Source organism: Ailuropoda melanoleuca, chromosome 6 (genome assembly GCF_002007445.2).
Source record: "Ailuropoda melanoleuca isolate Jingjing chromosome 6, ASM200744v2, whole genome shotgun sequence".
NCBI classification, from domain to species: Eukaryota; Metazoa; Chordata; class Mammalia; order Carnivora; family Ursidae; genus Ailuropoda; species Ailuropoda melanoleuca.
In genome coordinates, this window is record NC_048223.1 from 113,644,243 (window position 1) to 113,671,151 (window position 26,909).

The following is a 26,909-nucleotide window of genomic DNA, read 5'->3' on the forward strand; positions in this document are numbered from 1 at the left end:
GTTGTGCATATTAAAGTCTCCTACATAGACAAATTTAGGGATTTCTTAGCCAGATTCTTAGAAAATTAACTTGTTAATTGAGTGCCTCAGGACAGAACTGTACCCCTTCCTTTGCATTTTGTGTAGACTGGCTGAGAGTTTTTAAGCCTAAGATTGTGAAATACGGTTTTGAAGCAAAGCACCATTATATTCCACTTTCAGACCTGGAACAGAGTAATAATACAAGATATTGATATGCTGCAGAAGAAAGCACAAGTCTTATATATCGATTACGGAAATGAAGAAATAATTCCAGTAAACAGAATTCACCAACTAAATAGAAATATCGACTTATTTCCTCCATGTGTGAGTCTTTTTTACTTTTTAAATTCCTAATAGTGTCCCCAAAGAGCTGTTTTTAATATTTTGTTGGGCACAGTATTTGCTTGCTCTATTCTGTGATGGTTATTATAAAAGTACCCATGGGTATATTTTTCATCTTTTACTAAATGTATATAAATGCTCACTGGCTTTCTTGGATCCATTTAAGAAGCCTTAGTTAAGTACTTCCTTAGATGAGAAACTAGCATTTTTAGGGACATCTTATCCATCTGTTCTTTTAAAAGAATCATTTATATGTTTATTACATTTTCTGGAAGCAGTCTGAATTTATATGTATTTGAAGGATAATTATCCTTTCATGAATTTCTCAAGCTTCAAATCCCAAAAGGAAAAGCACTGTGGATACATCAGCACAAGAGACAAATAATTACACATAAAATTGTTTATTTGGTTAGTTCTTGAAGATTTCTGATAAATTTTCAGTGTGAAATATCTTTAAAAAATCTTCATGTTATTAATTAGAAAAAGTCATTTTCAAATACTAATTTTTTAGTAACTCACGTAAAATCTTTCAGGCCATAAAGTGCTTTGTGGCCAATGTTCTCCCAGCAGAGGGGAATTGGAGCAACGAATGTGTCAGGACTATTAAATCACTGTTAATGGAGCAGTACTGCTCTATAACGATCGTGGACATCCTAAAAGAAGACGTGGTTACCTTTGCTGTGGATGTTATGCTGTCAAGTTCAGGTAAGATCTAAATCTGTCTTTTGTAGATGGAGCACTGCTGTGTCATTTAGTCTTCACCTGTTATTCAGAGAAGAAACAGAAACATGGAGTGAGGCCAAGTAAGCTCTGCTCAGAAGTCCTTCAGGGTATGAGGAAAATATGGCAGTCAGTCGGTCAGAGACCCAGCATAGGCTCGTGGAGCTGGCAGCTTCAGAGCCTAGATGCAGACTTAGTGTGGGGATGACTGTGTTAGCCTGTTGATATGGTCATTATGATCACTGTTCCTGATGTCTACTCATTTGTGGAGAAAAATTCAAGAATTCCCTTATGAATTTGTCCATGCTTTCACCACGAGTGCTTTTTCCTGGAAGAATTTTCACAGAACTGTGTTTGGTTGGTATTGAGACTGTAAGTGCCTAGTATTTAAGTGTGGAGATGGAAACACCTTGGAATCCTGCGTGTTTGAAAAGTGACTGAGTGCCTATTATACTGCATCTCAGTTTCCAAGGTATCACTCTTTTACTTTGAGAGACCTGGCATCAGTTGGTGACTCGGTAGAAAATTCAGTTAAATCTTTTGTGAAATTAGGTATAAAATCTATTTTCTTTCTTTGTATGTTTTGTATTATGACTCAGGCTTCTGGATGGTATTTCAAGGAACTTGAAGTTTATGTCATGCTGGCTACCCCTTGTTTCAGCCATACTTTATGTTTGAGAAAAAGTAGTCTTAGTTTAATGCTAAGTTTATTTTTTCTCATACATGGTGTCCATACTAAGTATGCCGGTCAGGTGGCAACTGAATCTTTCATGTTATCCAGAATTTTGAGGTGAAATATTTTTATAAAATTTTCTGCCACCTGACAATGGGAATTTTGCCTCAGTTTTTAAGGCTGAGCATTTGTAAACTGTATTTGGCACACAGAAACTGAACTGGTAAGAAATAGGCCAGTGTATTAATAGCCATAATCTCTAGATCACATGATTGTGAATCATTTGTTTCGTGTTTATGCCTCTCTTCTAATACTTGGTATAGTATCTCAATGGGGATATGTTTTCTTAATCATTTTTAGGAAAACTCTTAGATGATGTGCTCATAGAAATGGGATATGGCTTGAAACCCAAGGGACAAAATTCTAAGAAGCAAAGTGCAGATCCAAGTGAGTATACAGATTAACATTGGACAGTATAGTGACTCCAGGAACTGAAGAATATCTTCTCTACTGAACAGAAAAAGGCAGAGCTGTCACACTGTCAGATTTAATGGAAATGATAACCATTCTTTGAACTTTATATAAGAAAGATACGTTTTCATTTAGTAGTATGTTATGTCTAATCTTAGTCCCCCCTGCCTGTTTTCCTTCCCTGTCTGTCTTCCATATTAATCCTTGACATGATTATCAGAAATCTCTAAAGTATTAAATATCATGACACTTTGAGTTGAAGAGGTTTTTTTTAATTTATGTTATGATAGTCACCATAAGGTACTCCATTAGTTTTTGATGTAGTGTTCCATGATTCATTGTTTGCGTATGACACCCAGTGCTCCATGCAATACGTGCCCTCCTCAATACCCATCGTTGGGCTAGCCCATCCCCCTCCCCCCCTCCCCTCTGAAACCCTCAGTTTGTTTCCCAGAGTCCATAGTGTCTCATGGTTTGTCTCCCCCTCTGATTACCCCCTTCATTTTTCCCTTCCTTCTCCTAATGTCCCCATGCTATTCACTTATATGTAGAACATAAGGAATAAGGAGTTGAAGGGTTTTTAGCTAACATTTCCTTAGTTTAAATTTAACTCCTTACTTAGGTTTTCCAGCAATAATAAACAGGGGTATAACATTTTGTTCTGGTAAGATGGTGTTTCTTCTAGTAGTCAACCGTGACTACTATTAGTAGTTGCCCAGTGTTTATTGGTTCTTCTTCCTGAATATCCTTTATATACGACTTTTTTTTCTTTTTTAAAATCCTTTTTTTCTTACTATTTTTCTAGTTCAGAAATCCTTACCAGTTGTGGATAATTGCAACAACTTTCTGACTTTACCTTTTGTCTGCTGTCTGTATTCTTATAGTACTGCATACATGATATCCCCAAAACACAGATCTTGGTATGACAGCTCTGACAAAATGTTTTTAGTAATTCTTTGCCATCTAGAGGAGAAAACCAAACACTTACTGGTCTAATAGTGGACATGGTTGAAACCATAAATGGTGGTGGTGTCTTAGGGTGAGTGTGGAGTGAGGGAAACAAAGGGGGGGAGATAAACCTGGGCCCTACAACATTGAATGAGAAGCCTTGATGGGAGAGGTGGATAGAGAATGCAGACAAATTGCCAGAGCAACAGGAGGGAGAATGCTTGGAGGAGGAGGTCATCGGTAATAACAAATGTTGCAAAGGTATCTAGTGGAAGGAACAAAAAATCTTCTGGGCAGTATTTTCTTCCCTGAGGGACTGTGGTCAGTGAAGACCCATAGAGAAGAGATGATAAAATGGTAGGAGAGAGCAAGTGCATGCAGACTGCAGTGGGAGCACCTGGACGGGCACCTAACCTGGATTATGATAGAAGTTTTTTCAAGGTGACACCATACTGAGCAAGAAATAACCAGGTTGCTGGGGGATTGGGAGTGTGTTCTGGGAGGAAGAAGAGTATGTGTTAAGGCCTAGAGGTATCGAAGGAGCGTGATACGGTGCCTGAAAAGCTGCAAAAATTAGATTAATGAAAACAAAATGCCTTGGTTTTTCTGTTTTTTTTGTCAAGATGATCTTGAGGATACTGGAAAAATGACCACCGAAAGCAAAGTTGTTGTGGATAGGAGTGATCTAATCCCGAAAGTGTTAACCTTAAATGTAGGAGATGAGTTTTGTGGTGTGGTGGCCCACATTCAGACTCCAGAAGACTTCTTTTGTCAACAGCTGCAAAGCGGACGTAAGTAAATTTTCTTGATTTGTGCTGTCAGTATAACCTGTGTACTTCAAGAGACTCAACATGTGAGAAAGAAGATAATGTGTAGATTTGTATTTCTTGTGTTTAAGATGTGATCTGTATCTACAGATAAGCTCGCTGAACTCCAGGCATCCCTTAGCGAGTACTGTGGTCAAGTGCCTCCACGCTCAGATTTTTATCCAACCATTGGTGATATCTGTTGTGCGCAATTCTCAGGTGAGGGAAGAGTATTACTGAATTTTTTTTACTTAAAATGAAGTAAAAATAAATGAAACAGTCCTCAGTTTGCACTGGATGGCTGCATTTGAAGTTGGAGTGGTAAAGCACACCAATCATTTAAATATGTGCAGTTGAACTGAATCCAAGCGTGCAGGGGAAGAAGGCCTGTGAACGCTAGAGGAGTTGGCAAAGGACCTTTCTGTTGTTTTATCAGCCTTTAGTTTTGGGGACTGGTGCAGATAATTTTATTTACATCAGGATGTGAATGTGGACTCTTCCAGAATCATGTCTTCACCAGTTTTCTTGGGAATAGCAAAAGGGCCTGGAAGCACGGAGCCGTCACGGCACAGCTGTGGTAACTGGCTTCCGTTCTTCCCTGATGAAGGGAAACAAGTCCAGAGGCCTCACAGAAGGGGAGATGCAAGTGGGCCTCCAGTAAATGGAGTGCTTGGTCGTTGGAGTCTGGTTGACTCGTACAGCCAGGTATTCTAAAATTAGCCCTGCTTGATGCTTAGCAAATTGTTCCTGTGTTGATCAGGGCATCACAAGACTCAGACATGTTCTCTGTCCTAATAAGTTAACTATCTGCGGGGGAGACCAAGCATGTTGTAAGTCATGACCACCTAAGGCATGATTGGTGTAGTAAGGTATGCATGCATAAAGGTGAGATTTTAGGAGTGGAAGGCTTCTGAGCAGCAGAAGTGGTAATGTTGACTAAGTGTACATTGTTCAATAAAGCTCGATATTCTGTTAAAGTAAAGCCTATAGATGACCATCTCTGAATTTGGGAGGGAAAATTTTTGTTTATATCTGCAGTGGAAAATCATTTGAGACAGAGTCTCTCCTTCTTTCAGAGGATGATCAGTGGTACCGTGCCTCCATTTTAGCTTATGCTTCTGAACAGTCTGTGTTGGTCGGATATGTAGATTATGGAAACTTTGAAATCCTTAGTTTGACGAGACTTTGTCCCATAACTCCGAAGTTGCTGGAATTGCCAATGCAAGCTATAAAGTGTGTGCTGGCAGGTATGAAATTTTTGTGGTCCCTGTATTCTTAAAATACTAAAACCTAAAGAGCATTAGAATTGAAATTAATTAAACTACCCGGAAGATAATGTGTTTAGATATAACTTCTCTTAACACAAAAATAATCCTTAATAGAACATTTCAAATACACAGGACTACTTTGCTATCTCTAATAAAATAAAATTTAATGTGCCTGTCATTATGAAATTGAGTATTATTTTTTTGCTATTTATAGTCTGCATTATTGATGAATATCATAGAAGCCGATTCATTATACAAAGTAGGGTAAAACCTGCTTGTGTAAAAACAGTATGTTTGAACATATGCTTAGAAATTACTGCATATAAAATTTATCCCACCAGGAGCCAGGGCTTCTTTCCATGTTAATAAATTGTCCTCTATAACCTTCATTCACATATTCCATTATTGAACTATGCAGTTACCAGAAGGATATTTTCAAGTTTTTGCTACAAGCAGTGTTTTTTTTTTTCTTTTTTAATAAAGATTTTATTTCAGACAGAGCAGAAGCGGGGGGGGAGGGGCAGAGGGAGTAGCAGACTCCCCACTGAGCAGAGAGCCTGATGTGGGACCTATCCCAGGGCATGAGCCGAAGGCAGGCACTTAACCCACTGAGCCACCCAGGTGCCCCATATCAGTGTTCTTTTAACTATATTTTGCCACCTATCCAAGATATTTCCTTAGGATAGGCTGCAAAACACAGTTGTACTACAGAATTCCTCAGGTGAACTGGAGGTGTCTGTGGGCATGTTTCTTTTCATGTTTGTGATATATGTTATGATTATTCGCCAGAAAGAGTAGAACTAGTTTAAACACCTACCAGAAAGATCGAGAGGGAGCCCATTCCTGCAACACGTTGGTAAACCAAATAGATACCTCTGTATTACCTCATGTTGGCCAGTTTCGAGAAGTTAAAACTCAGTCATTTCGAATACTTTATTACCATGAGCCTGAGCATTTTTTTTTTTTTATAAGTTACTTGCTCTGATCTTATGAAGAGACCAGGCGCATAACCTCGGGGTGTTGATCTCCAAGTGCCTTTGCAGTTTAACTGCTGCAGGCGTTTTCAGGTCATTGTAAGGGACCAGTATCTCCTCCTGGTTTGTTTGATAACTTTTGTTTATGACTTTCTTAACTTACTGAGATATAAGTTACATATCATTAAATTCTCAGTCTTAGGTATACAATTCAGTGATTTTTAGTAAATTTACTGAGCTGTAGAGACGTCACACTGATGAGGTTTCTTGTGCTCATCAGTAGTTAATCCTAGCTCCCCAGGCAATCACTAATCTGTCTTCCAGATTTGTTTTTCTAGACTTGTCATATTAATGGAATTATGGTTTGTTTGCATAGAAGCAGAGCAGTTTTCTATAGGTTTTTTCTTTTGTAATTTTGCCTTCATTTTAATGATTAGAAAATCCTGCTCAGGTGGGACTTTTTGTCTGGTGTTTGTCAGGTTCTTTAAATTGAACTTTGTGGAAATTAGGAATTTTTAAATGCTTATTTTAAGAAGTATTTTAGTCTTCTTTTAAAAATTCTTTGATAGGAGTAAAGCCATCATTAGGAATTTGGACTCCAGAAGCTATTTGTCTGATGAAAAAAATTGTGCAGAACAAAATGATCATGGTGAAAGTGGCAGACAAGCTGGAAAACAGCTCCCTGGTGGAGCTCATAGATGAATCTGTGACGCCTCACCTCAGCATTGCTCAGGTGCTCAGAGACGCGGGCTTTGCCCTCCGGGAGACGGGGGTGCCGGCAGAGAAACCCGGTGTCGTGAAAGATGCCAGCGGTAAGAAGTCTGCTCGATGATGTCCGTGCTGGAATCCAGATGGCTTTGCGTACGTGTGGGTTCTCGTGCTCTCAAAAAGAATGGATGCTGTGTCTTCTTATTTTAATCAAGCATTTATTTAAATACATTATGAGTGTGTTGGAAAACTGGAAAAAACAAAAACAAAACCTGTGGGTCACTGGCAGCCAAAGGATCAATCAGAAATGTGAATTTGAAATTCAGTGAGGTAGTTGTGGCTAATTGTAATACCAGTTAACTTTCCTGTAAAGTCACTAAAAGTCCCTGGAAATTCAGTTCTTCAAAAGCAGATTCCTCACCAGCCTTACCTCCCATCTCCACTTTAACCAGTTGTTTTGCAAAAGTTTTTTTTTGTTTGTTTGTTTGTTTTCCCCCCACAGTTCCCTTTAGTATAGAAGCAAAACTAAATCCATTGGAGTGGACATGGGTTGAACTTGCAGTTGACCAAACAGTAGATGTTGTGGTCTGTATGATGTACAGTCCTGGAGAATTTTATTGCCATGTGCTTCGAGAGGATGGTAAGTGGACTCTTCTCATTTATTTCTCTTACAAATATATTGGTGTGGTAATAACTGAAGAGGAGTTTACTGAATAATAGAAGTACTGTCTTTCCAAGAAGGGCCAAGTGAGTATTTCTACTTGGAAGAAGGATTTGATTATACTTAATTGCCTTTTATTCCATTTTAAGCCATTTCTATTTTTAAAAATCTCTTTATATTTAAACCAGTTTTGATTTCATAGAATGTCTTCTAAATTCATTTTTGAAAATTAAATAGTTGATTTTATTAAGGCATAACTTGCATATATGTAAGTGCATGAATAGTGCAGCATAACACATTATCACAGAGTCCAAACACTGAATGACCAACATCTAGGTCAAGAAATGAAGCATAACCAGTAATCCAGAAGTTTCCTCCATGTCTCCTTTGATTACTACCTCTTCTCTCTATGAAAAGTAAATACTATCCTGCCTTCCAATAACATAGTTTTCCTGGTTTTGAACTTTATGTAAATGTAATCATACAGTATGTACTCTTATGTGTCTTGCCACCTTTTTTTACATAGTTTGTGAGATCAGTTCTTCATTTTTTTTTTTAAAGATTTTATTTATTCATTTGACAGAGATAGAGACAGCCAGCGAGAGAGGGAACACAAGCAGGGGGAGTGGGAGAGGGAGAAGCAGGCTTCCAGCGGAGAAGCCTGATGTGGGGTTCGATCCCAGAACTCCGGGATCACGCCCTGAGCTGAAGGCAGATGCTTAACGACTGAGCCACCCCGGCGCCCCAGTTCTTCATTTTTATATGCAACAGTAGCTTGTGTTCCACTGTGTGAATATACTGCAAATTTATTTCCTTATAACGTTGGGCATGTGCGTTGTTTCTAGCTCTGAGCTATAAAGTGATATTGGTATGAACATTTCCATACAAATTTAATACACATGGATAAATGTGTTTCTTTTGAATATATACCCAGGAAGGAAAATTATTGACCATATCCTAAAAGGTATTTATATTTTCAGCTTTGATCAATGAATGCCAAAAAGTTTTCAAAGTGATTTTGACAGCTGTCAGTTTGAGAGTTTTAGTCTCTCCACATCCTCACACTTGTATTTATCTTCTTTTTCATTTGAGCTGTTGTGGTGAGCATCTTTAATTTTAACTTTTTTTAAAAGATTTTATTTATTTATTCGACAGAGATAGAGACAGCCAGCGAGAAAGGGAACACAAGCAGGGGGAGTGGGAGAGGAAGAAGCAGGCTCCTAGCAGAGGAGCCTGATGTGCGGCTCGATCCCACAACGCCGGGATCACGCCCTGAGCCGAAGTCAAACGCTTAACCCCTGTGCCACCCAGGCGCCCCTAATTTTAACTTTTTAAATCTTGTTTCTTCTCTATCAAATGAGGACATTAAACTAGGTGCCTAAGTCCCTGTCTGGCTCCCAGTTCGTGAAATTGGTCATCCCTCCTTTCAGAATCATCTGGTAGATAGACCACTGTTTTATATAGCATAAAGTTAAAAACTTTTCATGTCAGTTTCTGTTTTCATAGGTGATTATACAAGCATATGGTACAAAATCCCAAAGTTAAAAAGAGTGTATAGTGGGAAGTAAGTTTCCCAGTCCCTCTCAATTTTCTAAATCTTTTCAGAATAAATAATATCTTTTCTATGCATATGCTTGTATGTATGTATCCCTGTTTGTGTAGGCATAAATGGTGAAATACTGTAAATGATTTTTGCGCTTTTATTTTCCACTATGTCTTGGACTAATAAGTTCGCATAGTCTTTTCTTCTTCTTCTTTTTTTTATAAGATTTATTTATTTTGAGAAAGAGCATGCTGGGGCAAGGAGGGTGGGGGATGCAGATGGAGGAGAAGAGGGAGAGAAGCAGACTCCCCGCTGAGGGGGGAGCCAGAAGCAGGGCTCCATCTCAGGACCCCGAGGTCATGACTGGAGCTGAAATCAAGAGTTGGACACTTAACTGACTGAGCCACCCAGGCGCCTCTCAGCATTTTAAAGCTCTCTGTGGTTTGTATCTTTCTCAGCACGTGGCTGGTGTGTTCTTTAGTGGTTCACCTTCCCTGCGTTGCCAGACTGCTCCTGCCATATAAATTTTGGCTGCTTAATTCTGTACTTCGCCTCAGAGCCATTTCTTCTTTCTGCAGTTACCCCCTCTTTGTCCTCTTTCTCGATGCAAGCTTTAGCACGCACAGCTCACTTCTCTGTTTCCTCAACAGACTTCTGTGCATTCTCGTAGTGCTTATGTGTCCTCCTCCAGGCCAGCTTGTAGGTCACTTCTGTACAGGTTTGTGCACAGTGTCCTTATCCCTGTGCAAAGCTCGTGCTCTGGTATGCTGATGACAATGCCGTAGTAGGGGCTTACCAAGAGCATTAACTAATAATGATTATTTTCCCAATTTACTTTTTAATAAAAGAGAAAAGCATCTAGTGTGTACTTATTAGTTGCTTGGGAATGTACCTGAGATTGTATGATCAAAACATTTCCCAACTTCAGAGGAAAATCTGTATTCTGCATGCTTTTTGAATATTGAATACTGTATGTATTGTGTTTTCAGCTTTAAAGAAACTCAATGATTTGAACAAGTCATTAGCGGAATATTGCCAGCAGAAGGTGCCCAGTGATTTTAGGGCAGAAATAGGGCGTCCGTGTTGTGCTTTTTTTGCAGGTAAGTTGCAGTTGATAGACTCTTGACTTCATTGATAGAGACTTTTGTTTCCTGATGTTCAGTCCTTATTTAGTGTGTATTTTCTTCCTGAGGTTTAAGCAAATGTTCCTCACAAGACGAAATGAATGCTTAAAGTATCGTGTTTTATCTTCTCTTGGTAGCAAGGAACCTCCAAATGAAACTTTCTTAGCTCACCTTTGTTACTCTGTTAAATGCTTTTCTTTCCAGAATTTCTGATATTAAATTAGATACTGGGAAACCTGTTCATTGCAGGGTCATTGTTTCTTCTGGTCACCCTGTGCATGTTTAGTTTGAAAGTATATTTAATGAATATTAAATGAGTTTAATGAGTTTTATTTAATGAGTTTAATGAATATTGCATGAGTTTTTCTATTTGCTTTTTACGTTACTTTACTAATGACAAGTAAAACAGTTTGTTCTTAGTTACAAGAGTACCGTAAGCTTTCCAGACTGACAGATATGTTCAAGGTTATGAAGTCTTCCCCTTCACGTTCACATTCTGTTTATTGGATAGGTGATGAACGAAATCTTCAATTTACCTCTGATGTTAAAGTGTGGTGCTATAAAAATTTTGGATGTATTCTAAAAAATGGATTTTGAGAATTCTGGGATTTCTGAATGAAAAATTGAAGGCATCATCTGGAGAAAGAGCAAATTTAGCTTAGACAAAGGATTTTTTTTTTCTTTTGAAGACGAAAATTTCAAATGTTAATGGAAATAATGTTCCATGTTATACACTTTGTGTTAAATATAGGTGATGGTAATTGGTATCGTGCTTTAGTCGAGGAAATCTTACCGGATGGAAACATTAAAGTCCATTTTGTGGATTATGGGAACATGGAAGAAGTTACTGTGGATGAACTCCAAATGATCCCATCCAAGTTTTTAAAACTTCCATTTCAAGGAATGCGGTGCTGGTTAGTAGGTATGGTGCAGAATAAGAAACTTTCTCAACTGTCTTCTAATACTTAGGGTATATGTATTTTTAAATATTAGCGTCTATAATTTTAACATGTGAATTAGAAGTTCCTGCTTCATATTATAGAATTTAGAAACGTACTTTTGAAGATACTGGCCAAAATGTTCAGTGTTGATGTTAAAGTAGGGAAGCAGCTGCTTTTCTGTGCTTGAGATGGGAGTGAAAAGCGATGTGTTCCCTTGAAGGCATTTTGCAGGATTTCTTAGGATCTTCAAATATTCCTACCTTTTGTCTCAGCATTTTCACTTGTAATAATTTATCCCAAAGAAATGATCTTGGAATTTTGCAGTTTACCTACAAGGAAATTCATTATACTGCTGTTAATACTAGCAAAACCACCTAAATAGCCGATTACAGGGGTGTGGTTAAATGATGATCCGGATAATTGACAGTAGTAGTACCTATTTCATTTGGTTGTTGTGAGGGTTAATGCTTAGAAACAGAATTTTTCTGACATGCAAAGTTAGATTTAAGTGTTTCCTGTTACCACACAGTCATTAAAATGATGTTAACCATGGGTTATTAATATGAAGAAGTGTTCATGAGGCACATGAAGCATGCTAGTTATAGAAGACATACAGGACGGCATTGTGATTAAAAGGACAGGCTCTGGAACCAACTCCTACCTGCTGTGAAAATCTTAGGCAAATGATTCAAACTCTCTGGTGCTTCTGATTCCTCATCTGGAAAATAATAGTATCTTCCTCAAGGAGTCATTAAGTATAAAAGAGATGAAAAATATAAAGCACTTAACACTACCTGGCATTATATCCATAAGACCTATTATTATTGCAAAGGTTTCTTTATAAAAGAAATGAGTATGTCTGTGCATGCAAGTCTTTACATATGCGCATGAAAATTGTGGAAAGTTGGGTACCAGAATGTTAATAGTGCCCATGTCTGGCAGCATAGATGCTCTTTATTTTTCCTTTTGCATGTTTTATTTCTACTTACTACACTAAGTCTGTTTCAGATTATTTTTAATTACCATGTTTTATGTCCGTGCTTCTTAAAATGTAGCCCCCGGACAAGCAGCATCAACTTGAGAACTTATTCAAACTGCAGATTTTCAGTCCCCAACCAAGGTCTACAAAATTGGAAATTCTAGGATGGGACCCTGAAATCTGTTTTAACGAGCCCTCTAGGTAATTCAGATGCACACTCAAGTTTGAGGATTACTGTTCTAAAAATTCAGGGTATAAGCCAAAATTAACAGAAAAATAATTTTTCGTTAAGTATTTTTTTTTTAAAGATTTTATTTATTTATTCGACAGAGATAGAGACAACCAGCGAGAGAGGGAACACAAGCAGGGGGAGTGGGAGAGGAAGAAGCAGGCTCATAGCAGAGGAGCCTGACGTGGGGCTCGATCCCATAACACCGGGATCACGCCCTGAGCCGAAGGCAGACGCTTAACCGCTGTGCCACCCAGGCACCCCTTTCGTTAAGTAGTTTTAACATTCTGAAATCACCATTAGGAAACTGTCCACAGAAGTGAAAATGTATGGTTGAGATCTTCTAGCAGCTTAATTAGTAACTCATCATTATATATGTAACAGAACACAGTGGTGGCTTCTAACCCTGTTTTTGCTTATTGGAAAAATGCCAGGTAAAGGTATATTAGTGGAAAATAAGGAAAATTTCTGAGTCTCCTAAAACCCCAGTAGTATGTTTACAAATGTGTTATCTGTAACTTACATGGGAGATGTAGTGATGTAATTGAACATTAAAAAAGATACTCAAAATCGCTGACCCAAATGGAACACTTGACAAGGACTAGTCCCAGACACTATTGAAGCAAAAATGCAGCTTGGGCACAGAATTCTTTTTAATGCTATTCTTATTTGCCAGGTATACAGCCTAGAAACAAACGCTGGACTGAAGAAGCCATAGCAAGATTTCAGATGTGCGTTGCAGGGATAAAACTCCAAGCCCGAGTGGTTGAAATCACTGGACAGGGAGTGGGAATCGAGCTCACTGATCTCTCCACTTCTTACCCCAGAATAATTAGTGATGTTCTGATTGATGAACATTTGGTTTTAAAAACTAGCTCGCCGCGTAAAGACTTGACATATAATAGACCTGTTAGTAAACGTGATCTTCAAGTTGATGTCCTGGGGCTTCAAGGTAACATGTTTAAACCATTGATTTGTTATTTAAATTTGTTATCTTTTGCTTTTATGGGCTGTAAAAATTTTTCTAGTCAAATGATGCAGTTTTCTGTAGGAATACATGCTTTGTGGAAATAGGTTAATAATAGGTTACTACAATTAGTATTTATTGGGGTGCCTCGGAGGGAGCAGTTGGTTGACTCTTGGTTTCAGCTCAGGTGGTGAGAGACCTCAGGGTGGTGAGATTGAGTCCAGCTTTGTGCTCCTGGCTCAACATGGAGCCTGCTTCAGATTCTCTCTCTCCATCTCCTCGTCTGCGCCTCCCTTCCTCAACGGCTTATGCACTCACTCACTCTCTCATAAATTTAAAAAAAAAATAAAAATAGTATATATTGAAACATGGTTTTATTAAACACTGTACTCATTTTTATCGTAGTTATTTATCAGGTAGTTTTGCATCATACAGTTATGTACCCCCTAAAGTGTGAATCAGTTATAAGATTTACATTAAATATATTATGGAAATGAAACTGTATTACAGAAATAATATAGGAGTACAGTAGGTCAAAGATTCTCATTCTAGATTGGACTTTTTTGTAACACTCATAGAATCCCTCAAACTGAATAGATTGTTTTGTGAAAATACAGATTTTCATTTTAGGGATTTGTGAATGTTGATTCAATTGATGAATAAATTGAATATATAACTGGAAGAGAATAACAACTTGATCTGTTTTATACAAGGTCTGTTTTGTATGTTTTCAGCCATCTCTTCAGCGGAGCCATGGAGAACGATAGAGTTGCCAGTTAATAAAACTGTACAAGCAACCATAATAGAAATCGTAAACCCGCTCTTGTTTTATGCTCTACCAAATGAGATGCCAGGTAAGAAACCAAAATTTGAGAACTATTTATGCTCATCCTTTTAACTGTATGATGAAAGTGCTTATCTGAACTCTTGAGGAAATGAGAGAGAGGGGAGGCTGGTGATTTTTGTTTTATTCAGTGTTTTAAGGAAGAATTGGCCATCATAACACTACAGGCATATTTAGTTATGCAAACACATATGTGAACATGAAGGGAAAATGCCCTGCATTTAGCATCTATCCAACCCAGTTTAATCTACGGCTTTTTATAAGAAAATAGTGTCCTTAATTGCTGTACAATTTCTTGTTTAAAAATAGATACTATCACAAAAAATAGATACTATCTATATTGAAATGCATTTACAAAGCTAACCATCTATGACCTTTTAAGAAAATTTGGTATATTGAAAGAGTACTTTACAGGGGCGCCTGGGTGGCACAGCGGTTAAGCGCCTGCCTTCGGCTCAGGGCGTGATCCCGGCGTTATGGGATCGAGCCCCACATCAGGCTCTTCCGCTGGGAGCCTGCTTCTTCCTCTCCCACTCCCCCTGCTTGTGTTCCCTCTCTCGCTGGCTGTCTCTCTCTCTGTCGAATAAATAAATAAAATCTTTAAAAAAAATTAAAGAGTACTTTATAAATCAGTCTATAATCACTGTTACTATAGCTTAGAAACTTAGAGAAATGTTTTCTATTCCACCTAAACCTGAAGAAAAGTAGCATATGAATGTTCTCTTTCTTGTTTCATGGAAGTTTATAGTTAAGAAATCGCTTCAATATATTTGAGTTTATCCTTTGTAGTGTCAGACAGAGAGTTAGTGCAAGTTGGTGATGGCTATTCAAAATAACTGCAGGTACTTGAAGGCTGAGAAAGTGAACCTTTATTTCAAATTGTTAAACCACAAATTGTGGTGATACCAAGTGCTCTTAAATCTATCTCCAGTGTTACAAATCATCATCTTTAATCAGTGTAGTGGAAAGCAGGGACTCAGGATTATTGAATCCTGATGAATTGGAAGTACTTTGTTTTATCTCATTAACTGTAACACACTTCCTGAAAAGGATACTGAAAAATTGTGAAAGTATGACTTCATAAGTTTCTGTGGTGTGAACGCACTAGTATAACCACCCTGATCTAGAAATTAGCTTTCCAGAGGCTTCCTTCTTACTCCCTCCCAGCATTAGATCCCTTTTGTACAAGGTAACCACTAGCGGTTTTATGTATTCTTAAAATATAAATGTAAATGGGTTTTTTTGAGTGATTTGATTTGACACTGTTTTTGTATACTGCCTAACCAGTAGCGTTGAAAACTTGTTCACAAAAGATTGCTTTTTTTATGTTTCAGAAGATCAGGAAAGATTGTGTGTATTGACAGCTGAATTGTTAGAATATTGCAATAGTCAGAAAAGCCGAGTGTCTTATAGACCCAGAATTGGAGATGCGTGCTGTGCCAAATATACAAGTAAGGTTCTTTTAAATAAAACATTAAAGGGGGAATTTTTTGTTCTCTTTTACATGAAATCTTGTGTATTTTGTTAGGTGCACATTTTGTTTTGTTAAAAGCAAGGTTGTAGGTTTAATTCATATGCTGGGGTCATCCAGCTTTTCTGTTCTGTAACCATAGATTATATTTAGGTAATGATATAGGTAGTTATCTACAAGCCTGTCAGTACTTTGAGATGATCAACTCTAGATAACTCTCCTGTATATGGTGGACCAATAACATATTTATATATGGAGGAATTGCAAATAATTTATAGAACTTTATGAATGTACTAAAAAAGGAATAAATGCTTCAAAAGGTCAGACTTGTTGAATCAGGTACACTTAACCATAGTCCTGTTGTTTAATATTTCATGTTAACAAATTTCTTTTAGTGAGTGAATATTCTTGGGCAGAAATTTGGGGAATTGCTGAGTCAAAGGATATAAGTTAGTTTTGTAAGTTCCAGAAGCGTATCGCTCTGTAGGCATCTTAAAGAAATGTCCATATGTGCCAAAAGTTTGTGAGTGGGCCAATTTCATCTTCCTCTTGCTAGCAACGGATTTAAAATGCTTTCAGTCTGTTGCCCACATAGAGTTCATTTAAAAAAAAATTTAGATTTACAGTTAAATGTATTATGTTTAGTTTAGTTTTTCTTTTGTATGATAAGTGGATCTACACTTTCCCTCCCTTTCTTCCTGATAGAAATAATGTCACAATTTTTGGTTAGATAAGTATTCTCTATTTATTGGAATTGCATGAACACTGTTGACAGCCTAGCCACATGGTGCACTATGACATAGGAGATACTTGGCTACATATCTCTTTTGCCTTTGTTGTTGTTAGTACTGTTCTGTATACTTTCACTGATTATCTCAGCTCTCTGCATTGGTGCAGAGTCTCCTAGTGAAACCTCCTGTACTTTATCAGCTTTTATTACGTTGCCAGCACTTGCAGCCTCTGACATCCTAGCCAGCCTGCTTGTCCTCCAGACGTGAGCCACACCACGTCTGGGGTGGTTTCCACACCACTCCCTTGGATTTCACAGATTTCTCTCCCATCCTACCATGTTTTCTCAGTTTCTTCCTCCCTCATCTCACCTTGTTTTCTGAAATCCTTACTTTGGATTTATTCCAATATTTGGGTAGATCCCATCCTCCAGAAGCTGAGAAAAGATGTGTGTAAGATAAATTTTCTGTTATCTCCCCATGTTTTCCCATGTTTGAAAAAGTCTTTATTCTACCCTCGTAGTTAATTGAGAGGTAGCCTAGATACAGAATTCTAGATTGGAAATCATCTTTGCCTTAAAATTTTGAAGGCATTGCTTTTTTTTTTTTTTTAAATTTTTGATTAAGGGAATCTCTGTACCTAGCATGGGGTTCGAAGTCACAACCGCAAGATCAAGAGCTCAAACTCAACTGAGCCAGCCAGGTGCCCCGCTTTTATTGTTTTTTAAAGCTGTTGATGTTGCTGGTCAAAAGAGAGGTCATTTAGACTCTCCAAACTTTGTACATATTTTTTCCCCCTTTCTGGAACTTTTAGTAATCTCTTCATTCCATGTTTTGAAATTCACGATGTGACCTGGTATTAGTCTTCACCACTGCGTTGGGCGCTTCTAGTGGGTGAGCCCTTAAGTCTAGGAATTGATGAGCTTCAGTTTTGAGAAAGCTTTCTGAATTTTTTTATTCCCTTTCATTTTCTGTTCTGTTAGAAACTCCACATATTCTTTTTTTTTTTTTTTTATAGATTTATTTATTTTGGAGAGAGCACAATGGGGAGGGGCAGGGGAAAGAGTGAGAGAAAATCTCACGCAGACTCCCCACTGAGCATGAAGTCCCACACTGGGCTCGATCTCAAGATACTGAGATCATGACCTGAGTTAAAAATCAAGAGTCGGATGCTTGACTGACTGAGCCACCCAGGTGCCCCAGGAACTCTAAATATTCTAATGTTGGACTTGAAACTCTTCTGCTGAGTTTCCTCTTTTCTCTTTCACCTTTTGTGCTTATTTTTTTCAAGAGAGTTCCTCAGTTTTATCTTCCAGTTTATTGAGTGTTTCACTTCTGATACCACATCTTTAGTTTCAATAGCTTTTTTGTCTTCTCAAGTCTGTGTCTTTAATACTGACTTGCTCTTATTTCAAGGAGGGAAGGCAATTCGGGGATGTTGATATCATTCTTCTAATTGTCGCTGTCTTCTCCCTGTTTGAGTTCCTGTTTGTTTTGGTCTTCTCTGTCATGTTGGAAGTTTTCTTCAAATGTCTGGTGATCCCGTGCTGTTCACTTCTGAGGGGGCACTTAGAAGTTGATTGGAAGCTTCTGTGTGGGCAGAGCTTGTGCACCAGTGGCCTTCCCTGTTGGGTGATGGGGCCCTGCCATTTCACTGGGGACTCTTGCTTGTTGGTATTTTGAAGTGCATTTCCCTTGGGATGGTTGTCTCCTGCTTGGTGTGTATAGCTTGCCTGACAGTGTTCTTGGTAAACAGCTTCCTCTGCACTGCCTCATGTTTCTGAGTCCAGTAGTCTATCTGGTTCATCCTCTCTGGAGAAGAAACCTCTAGTCTTCTGCCCTTGAGTAGGAGCAGATGCCTTGAAATGGGGCAGGCATTCTAAGCTTTGTTAAAACACGTGAACATAAAACTGATCATCCTCTTCAGCAACTTTAAATTATTATATGTAAATGTGTTTGTAAACGAAAGTCTATTCGGTTGTCTTGGGAAGTAAGTCTGCTTTCTTTACCCAGTCCTCATTTTCAGCTCCATCCTTTATTACTTTGGAATGCATTAATCATTAGGACTTGGGGATTTCAGATGCAAAGGAAGATGCTGGTTTGCTTCCCCATAGCCAGCTTTGGTTGAGCTCTGCTAAATCATTTCCATTCCTGCCATCTGCTTTCCAGCTTCCAATATTAAACTGTCTTCTCTCTTGTCCTCTATCCTTATGGTTTTGTGCCATTTTCTTTTTAATCATATAATTGTCTTTTTAGTAGGATCTGGAAGAAGTGGAGGTGATGCTTGTGTTTCATCTGGACTCTAACCAGAAATGTTGGCATGAATTTCTCACTAATGTAAATGTAACTGTGAATAACCATCTTAAGGGAGGGCGGGAAGTCATGTGACTTCCTGCCTGAGACTCCACTATATTTTCAGGTGACGACTTCTGGTACCGTGCCATTGTTCTGGGGACATCAGATGCTGATGTGAAAGTACTCTATGCAGACTATGGAAACATTGAAACTCTGCCTCTTTCCAGAGTGCAGCCAATTTCCACCAGCCACCTGGAGCTTCCTTTCCAAATTATTAAATGTTCACTTGAAGGTAGGCAGTTAAGTCACTTTCCAAATGGGATATCTCTGTGATTTTTTTTGTTTTCCTCCTCTTTTATAGCCCCATGTCTGAATCAAATGGGCATTTCAGTGACTGCCCAGATTTCTAAATATCAAGCAGAGTTTACAGAAAAAAATCCGTATCTTTGATCCCTTATTTCAGTCTCACAAAAATTACATTGTTACCCACTGTTGTTTGGGGATTGTGTCTGGCCCCAGCTTGCACAGCTAGAAATGGCAGAGCCAGGGGAGCTGGGCCATCTGACCCTTACCTGAGGGCCTGTCTGCTCTGTCACGGTGCTCTCTTGAGAGACCAGAGATGACACCATTTGGGACAATTGGCTGTGTACCGTATCTGCACATGTTCAGCCCTTCGGTTGGTGTTTGAATAAAGCGAATGGGAGTGCCAAAGTAGCTTTTTACCTGTGCCCCTGATCTCATTACCTAGTGGTCCCAGCAGAGAAGAGCTCATGCACTGCCTCATAGTCTGCTTTGCTTTTGACTTGGGGAGAGAGTTGGAAAATTTTATTGTTTGCTTCTCCCATTATAACGTAATCCGTCCATGGCAGCAGGCAGTTGTCTGCTTATGCCCTCTAGACCCAGATTAGTGCTTGACACATAATAGGGATCAGTGAATATCTATTGAGTGATTTTTTTTAATGCAACAGCAATAGTAAATCAAAGCATACCTAAGCCCAGCTAAAGTGAGACTTTCGTTTATTGTCTTTAGACGGTATATATGTAAATATTTATCTTTTTTTAAGGGACTTGAAGATTAATATTCATTTGTTTTCCCAGGACTAATGGAATTGAATGGAAGCTGTTCTCAATTAGTAATAGAACTACTAAAAAATTTCATGTTGAATCAGAGCGTAATGCTTTCTGTAAAAGGAATTATCAAGAATGTCCATACAGTGTTGGTTGAGAAATGCTCTGAAAATGGTACTGTCAATATAGCCGAAAAGCTGGTGACATATGGTCTGGCAAAAAACATCACATCTAAAAAGCAAAGTGCTTTAAGTACAGGTATTTTTTTCAAGTTTAATTAATGACAGATGTAAGTGTAATTAAGAACAGATGTAATCAATGTAGGTGACCTGGTTTTTCTTACTCTCTGTGGTCACATTCCCTTCATCCTCCCCCTTTACAAATCCAGTGGCAAGGTGCGACTCATATTGCCACCTCAAGGGACCCACTGGGTAGATGCAGGCCTCCCAGGCCAGATTTTCCTTAGCTTAGGCTGAGCAGCATTGCTGATCTCATTGGTGATAGCATTGATGCTGAGAGCTTTAGAAATGTCTAGCATTCAGAATTACTTCTGGCTTACTTTCAATCCTGAGATTGAAAGTAATAGGAGTTTGTATTTTTGAGATTGGATCTTATGGATATCTCATAAGATGATTATTTGGCAGGCCTACCCTTGGCCACAGAGATATCCCATATATGATAGGCAAAAGACTTAAATCTTGGAGATGGGGATGTTCATTTGGTGAAACGCAGGGCGCAGTAGAAGGGGATATTAAAGCCCAGATGAGAAGTTAATTGGTCAAGTCCTTTAAAGTTCGAACCCGTGCGTAAGGGGTAGAGCTGTGTATATTCAGACTCTGCAGTTCTTTTGTTAGTTATGGTGTATGTTCTCTAATGGCTTTTTGTATTTGCCTTTAGAAAATACCTGCAGGATGAATTGCTGTTGCACAGAGTTACAGAAACAAGTGGGTAGAATTTCCTTGAAGTGAAATTGTACTCCTTAAATTTTTAGAAATGAAATAATACTATTTTTCTTCACCCATAGGTTGAAAAACATGAACAGATTCTTCTCTTCCTCTTAAACAATCCAACCAATCAAAATAAATTTATTGAAATGAGAAAATTGTTAAAAAGTTAAGTAAGTCAAATTTGATGTTTTCTCCACTTCAACAGGACATCTCTAGGCTTGTCAGGGTAGAACTGATGACGTGTTCTTTGTTTTGTGACCTGATGATGTGAGCTCTGGTTGTAATGTTTTTGCTATCTTCCTAGGTTTAATTGGATAATCTTACTTTGGCTCTGCTAATGGGACCGAGTCCAGGGGTGTTCAGATGCAACCACTCACCTTACTGTTGTTTGATTCTGAATGCCCATGTTATTGATAACGTGGAGGGACTTGTAAAAATTGTTGAGATAAAGCTTTGCCTCACATTCTTTGTGTCTAGACGTGAAATTAACCCACTTGTTCACGCTGCTATAAAAATGTTTAGCGCTTTTTCTGAAAGATTAGAGAAAGAGCACATGGAGGTGGGATGGGGAAGGGTAGAGGGAGAGAGAGATTCTCAAGCAGATGCCCCACTGAGCGCAGAGCGAAACACAGGGCTTGATCTTACAACCCCGAGATCATGACCTGAGCCAAAACCAAGAGTCGGACGCTCAACCCAGGCGTCCCTGGTTAGCACTTTTTGTGAAGAGGTTCTAAAGGGCCAAGAATGGAAAATGGGCTGCACTGATAGCGTACTTCATTTCCAAACGAAACCTGCTCTGCTTTGGCTGTGGTGCTTCTAGTGCTTTCAAACAATAATCTTGAGTTTTAAGCAACAGTTTCCCCTGGTTTTTTTACTGCCTGGCATGCTTTGCTCCAGAATAGCCCTCGAAGGTACTTTGTGATCCGTAGCCAATTACGATTTCTGATGAAAATGAAACTGTCCTTCCTGCCTTGTCTAATTGATATAATTCCAGCCAAAAGCAGGGGATCTTTTAATTTACTTCATCCATGCACTCTTGTGGCTGAAGCACAGCCTGTCAGCGCCCCTGCAAGTCGAGCTCTGGGTGGGTGGTACCGCCCTCTGCAGGCGTGGGGGACCACAAGCGGGAGACCGCTGTGTGAACGGAGGCATTCTCTCCGTGTGGTAATGCAGTTGTGTTGTTTGTTTCTAAGAAAGTACAACTGAATTCCAAGTGTCATTAATTCTAGAGCAACAGTTTTGAGCCTCCTGATATATTTTCTTTACAAGATTTGTGTTATTTCTAATAAATGCTGACTTAATGTTGCAGTTACTACCTTCAGTCCTTGTTAATAACATTCAGTTTCAATACTGACTGCTGTCTTGTGTACTTGAGTTTAAAAAAATTTAAAAGTAAGGTAAAGGGGCGCCTGGGTGGCACAGCGGTTAAGCGTCTGCCTTCGGCTCAGGGCATGATCCCGGCGTTATGGGTTCGAGCCCCACATCAGGCTCCTCTGCTGTGAGCCTGCTTCTTCCTCTCCCACTCCCCTTGCTTGTGTTCCCTCTCTCGCTAGCTGTCTCTGTCAAATAAATAAATACAATATTTAAAAAAAAAAAAAAAGTAAGGTAAAATCTTAAATTTAATGACTTCATAGATTAAGGGACATGCAATGACATGAACTTCTGGAATTGAGTCCTAGCACCAAATCATCATAGTTTTTATCTGTGTCTTTTTCATAAGGGTTTTGAGAGTGCTAACACAAGATGAAAGCTAGATTTTCTTTTGTTTCTACATAGATTGAAGAACTTGCTTTAAAAAAAAAAACTTGATTTAAAGCATAGTAGTTGAACTGGCTTTTCCTTTACTGTGGATATACATATTTTATCCACATTTGAATATAGAAAAACACCTTATATATTATTTTAAAAGCATTTGAACATCTAGTCACATATTTATTCGTCACAATACTCCTGAAAAGAAAGCAGACCCCACTTTATAGATGAGGCTGAGACTCCAAGAGATTGCATGGCTGCACAAGATCGATCTCTCTCTCTCTCTCTCTCTCTCTCTCACACACACACACACACACACACACGCACAGGGAACCAGTTCTTAGACCCCAGGCTGCTCTCTCTCTGCTACAGTGTCCTTAGATAAGTTCTGGAGGGCACAGAACCCCGAAGAGTTATATTAGAAAAAATTACATACATGGTTGCTTAAGCATGCTTGCTTCATTGTGGTGAAAGTATAGTTGAATATTTACCCTCTTAAATTGTTCTTCCTAGATACAGAGAAAATACGTTTCAAATGGAAGTGTTTAGTCTCTCCTGGAGAAATTTGTTAATAACTATAAAATTGCCCCACTAGGAGTGCTATGGTGATGAGAACAGAAAACTGTTATCTGTGGCTCAGACGTGATAAATAAATACTTCAACACACACGTTAACAGAAAATTTTCCATCTGAAGGAGAGCGCAGCTGTGTTTTACATTCATCGAGGGGAGTACAAATGGCTGTAGCTAATACGCAGCCCCTGTGGGGGGGGGTGTGTGTGAACGACTTGAACGTGCTACTTTCAGTTAAAAGTGACTGTTGGGTTTGAGATAGAAATTAAGAGCCATAGTGATGGAGTTTGTATAAAGGCATAACGAGAGTTGATTCTTCTCTTTCAGAAGCAGTCTCTCTCAGAGATGAACACTTATGAGAAAGGAGGCCTCAAAGGCTGGACTTAAAGACAGCACAGCTCCTTGTGTCTTTGTTGGTTGGGAAGGCTGTCTCCTGTGCCTCCGTTTTTGTTTGTTTGCCACTCTTCTGTTCGGTTGGATAGTTTTATTTTTCCCTCTGAGTTCTTCCTCCCAAATAAGTCTTGCATGACAGTTTCATACCACATTCATGGGGGGTGTTGGGAAGGGATGCACAGAGGCTTTCTACTGTATATATAAATTTTTAGGACTTAAAGTACTGAAGAAAATACGGCTCCATGTTAGTAGCAGCTAAATCTAGTTGATAGTTGTGTAGGAGTTTTATTTTTTTTGGATTTTTCTGTATGTTTGACATAGATCATAATAAAACGTGCCCCGCTCTCCCTGTCCTCCTCTGCCTCTTCCACTCAATAAATGTTCTTTGACTTGTTGCTTCGGTCCTGGCTCTTCTTTTCCTGTCCACTCTAAGCTCATCAGCTGCTTTCTCTCCATCCTAACTTGGACCTCTTTGCCTTAGGCCTTTGGGCATGGGGTCTGCCCTTGGGCTCTCAGCTGCTCCAGGGGGAAGGAACTTTCTCTATTCTGCTCCTGCCATCCATACCCTTCAAATCTGTAGCCACTTAGACTTTGTTATTGTAGGTAGAACTTATATTTCCCGAAGTACAAATACAGTTAACAATGTAAGTTAAAAATTGGAGTTAGGGGGCGCCTGGGTGGCGCAGTCGTTAAGCGTCTGCCTTCGGCTCAGGGCGTGATCTCGGCGTTCCGGAATCGAGCCCCACGTCAGGCTTTTCCACTGGAAGCCTGCTTCTTCCTCTCCCACTCCCCCTGCTGTCTCTCTCTAATAAATAAATAAATCTTTAAAAAAAATTGAAGTTAGAGTATATATTTTTCTTGAAGCACATAAAGTAATCTTAGTTTCTTCTAAACTCACGTGTGCAGAATTATGGACCAGCTGACTTTCCTGCTAACCTGTATATTTCTGTTTGGGAATTTTTCCATGTTTTCAGTATCAGACTCTGATAACCTAAGATGTTGTCACCAACTCAAGAAATTAAAGACTTTTTTTTTTCTTTTACTGGTAACGTGTCAGCCAGATTAAATGGAATTTTTCCTCATGTAAAAAGTTCAAACATTGATGTGCTTTTATTGGATGAAAATGATGTGCTTTGCTCAAAATCCTTTCATTTTTCTTCAGCCTTGTGTTCTCATGGCCACTGGTTTTGCTGACTTTTCTGTACATGCCAGGAGCACAGGATGCTTCGTTCATTTTCAGTTGAATTCCAGCCACCATGAAAACGCAGATGAAAACTGTGGAATCACAAAATTGGCCTTTTCATTGTGGAACGTTAGAGAAGCAAGTCGAAGAACACACACAAAAAAAAGTCAGTTTCTCAGATTCCAAGTTTTTGTATGCTCCTGGAAATTTGAATACAGAGTTTAATTAAATGGCGTTTAATAGCTGGTGGTTCAGCTCTTTGTCTTGTTCCCCAGAAGAGACTAATGTTATCTATAGCACTAGATTCACAAGTAGAGATCTGGATTAATTTTATAGAATCCTCTATTGGACCTACTTTAACTAGCATTATTAACATGATTCAAGTACTGATTGACCTCTCTCTGCTTGCCTGGGATCAAGGTAGGTATGCTGTGTTTATCGTTTATTAGTCGTGAATGATCTATCACACCTGCAGATTTTGGTGTCCAGTTTTCCTCAATACGTGTAGTCCAGTCAGATAAGTACAATATTGCTGAAGCTGTATAACCAAACAAATTATTCCTTGGCAGACACCATGTAAATATTGAGAGAAAGTTGTGTGTAGAGGTGTATTCAACATGCCTTTTCTTTTGGTAGAATTCTTTTGCCTGGGGCAACTAGAAATGTAAAAGTCACAGAACTGTGAATGAGGGTCACTGATACGCTGAACTTGAGCTCTCCTGCTGTGTAGTAAGGGCTCCAGAAGACGAAAACCAGGAGGCGAGGATCCTTACCTGCAGGGCCCTAAACAGATTCCGGGAGAGGAATTAAGTGATCATGAGGCTTGCTGCCTGGTGGCTGCCAGCCCAGAACAATAAACCATTAGTGTCACTGGTGGGCTCATCACTGACACAACTGGGCAAATTGATCCCTTCTGGGGCGGGCGGGAGAGTAACCCCGAGGCTGCTTACCAGTCCAGGTGGTTCTGTAGCTGGTCAGGCACCCAAGCAGCGTTTACTCATTAAACATGATTCTCCAGGATGGTTTATGCTTTGTTTTTCCAGCTGAATTGGAAGGCAGGCTGTGGTTCCAAACAGGCAGTTTTAAGAGTCCTAGGGTGATTTTGCTTTACCAGAATTAAATGGAGGTTCAGGTACAGTAGGACGACTGCGTGTCTGTCTGCCCGGGGCGGGAGCGGCAGAGCCTCACCAAAGCTCTGCTGACGGGTTTCTGAGGCCCTGCGTGTTGTTCAGCTTCCCACTTAGGCACTGCCGTCCATCTTCCCTAGGAAGCCTCTTCAACATCAGCTGTAGCTTTCGGCTAGCCCGAAATCGGTTCCATTGAAGACTTGAGCTGCCCAGGCCCAGCCACTTTCCTGCGCTTTCCTTTTTACCTTGAGACCCTGAGGTGATGCCACTTTTAAGACCTTGTAGTGATAAGCCTTCTAGGAAGTGAGGCTGACTGAGGCTTATTGTAAACAGAAGCCCTTCTCCCCCCAGGTGTGTGTCCAAATTCCTTTCAAAATGCATTCAGCAAACACAGTGAGGCAGTCATCCATGTGTGAAGACGGAAGATAGAAAATTTGGAAGTATTGGCAGTTTGAAGGAGGAGAGTGCTTACATGGTTTTGGCTGTTGATCAAATGAATGATGTTACCCAAGCCCTTGCCTTTGGAGATATCCCATGTTTCCTTAACTCAGCCAGAAAGCATCCCATTTCCCGAAAGCAAATCCAATGACCTTGTGTGTGATTCTTCTCACTGTCTTAAGGAGTTGGGTTGTGTGCTTTAACCTTTAGAGCAGTTGGTGTCTACCCCAAGCCTAAGGGTCTCTAGCTTTGAGATGCAGTGTTTCTGTTCCTCATGTCCCCTTGCCAAAATTTGTTCTCTCATTGCCTTGGCCCCATGGTTTTTGCTCTGGCTTAATGTGCTGCCTGTGGAGCACTCGAGAATCAGGCCCTTTTCCTCTCAGATGGTTTCTTGGCCATTTCAATATGCACTGTTTCCTCCTGTTCTTTCACTTCTCTAGAGGGTTCCGGGAAGTCCACGTTTGCAGCTCTATAACCTATCCTCCTCTGGGTCTTTTCATACATGTTCCACCTTGCTTTCATCATTTGAGGGGCTAGGTACAAGGAATTTGGGGCTTCCACATGTTTGGGAACCATTGCACTCATGAACCTTTAATTTTGTAGGCCACAAAACTGAGCAAACGTTAAGCATCTTTGCTCTGTCACAAAGCCAGTAGGCAGGAGAGCTGGATCGGGAACCCCGGATTCCTTCATTTCCAAAGAGGTGGTCATTCCAC

The 26,909-nt window shown here is 39.4% G+C and overlaps 1 protein-coding gene across 2 annotated transcripts in view; it reads left to right on the forward strand.

Annotated features, from left to right (window-relative positions):
• The window catches only part of TDRD1 (tudor domain containing 1), a 37,925-nt gene extending 13,729 nt beyond the window's left edge, over window positions 1–24,196 (forward strand). The window contains exons 8-25 of one of the 2 annotated variants that reach the window (XM_034663304.1): window positions 202–345; window positions 897–1,068; window positions 2,117–2,203; window positions 3,799–3,966; window positions 4,093–4,200; window positions 5,058–5,228; window positions 6,793–7,035; window positions 7,434–7,571; window positions 10,125–10,235; window positions 11,011–11,181; window positions 13,085–13,360; window positions 14,110–14,229; window positions 15,554–15,670; window positions 18,838–19,005; window positions 19,812–20,039; window positions 20,679–20,725; window positions 20,806–20,898; window positions 22,994–24,196. In XM_034663304.1, coding sequence (XP_034519195.1) covers window positions 202–345; window positions 897–1,068; window positions 2,117–2,203; window positions 3,799–3,966; window positions 4,093–4,200; window positions 5,058–5,228; window positions 6,793–7,035; window positions 7,434–7,571; window positions 10,125–10,235; window positions 11,011–11,181; window positions 13,085–13,360; window positions 14,110–14,229; window positions 15,554–15,670; window positions 18,838–19,005; window positions 19,812–20,039; window positions 20,679–20,725; window positions 20,806–20,898 — 2,562 coding nt within the window. In that variant the 3' untranslated portion in view covers window positions 22,994–24,196. The remainder of the gene's footprint in view (window positions 1–201; window positions 346–896; window positions 1,069–2,116; window positions 2,204–3,798; window positions 3,967–4,092; window positions 4,201–5,057; window positions 5,229–6,792; window positions 7,036–7,433; window positions 7,572–10,124; window positions 10,236–11,010; window positions 11,182–13,084; window positions 13,361–14,109; window positions 14,230–15,553; window positions 15,671–18,837; window positions 19,006–19,811; window positions 20,040–20,678; window positions 20,726–20,805; window positions 20,899–22,993) is intronic. The other variant, XM_011231761.3, reaches the window with a different exon arrangement.
• Window positions 24,197–26,909: the final 2,713 nt, after the last annotated feature.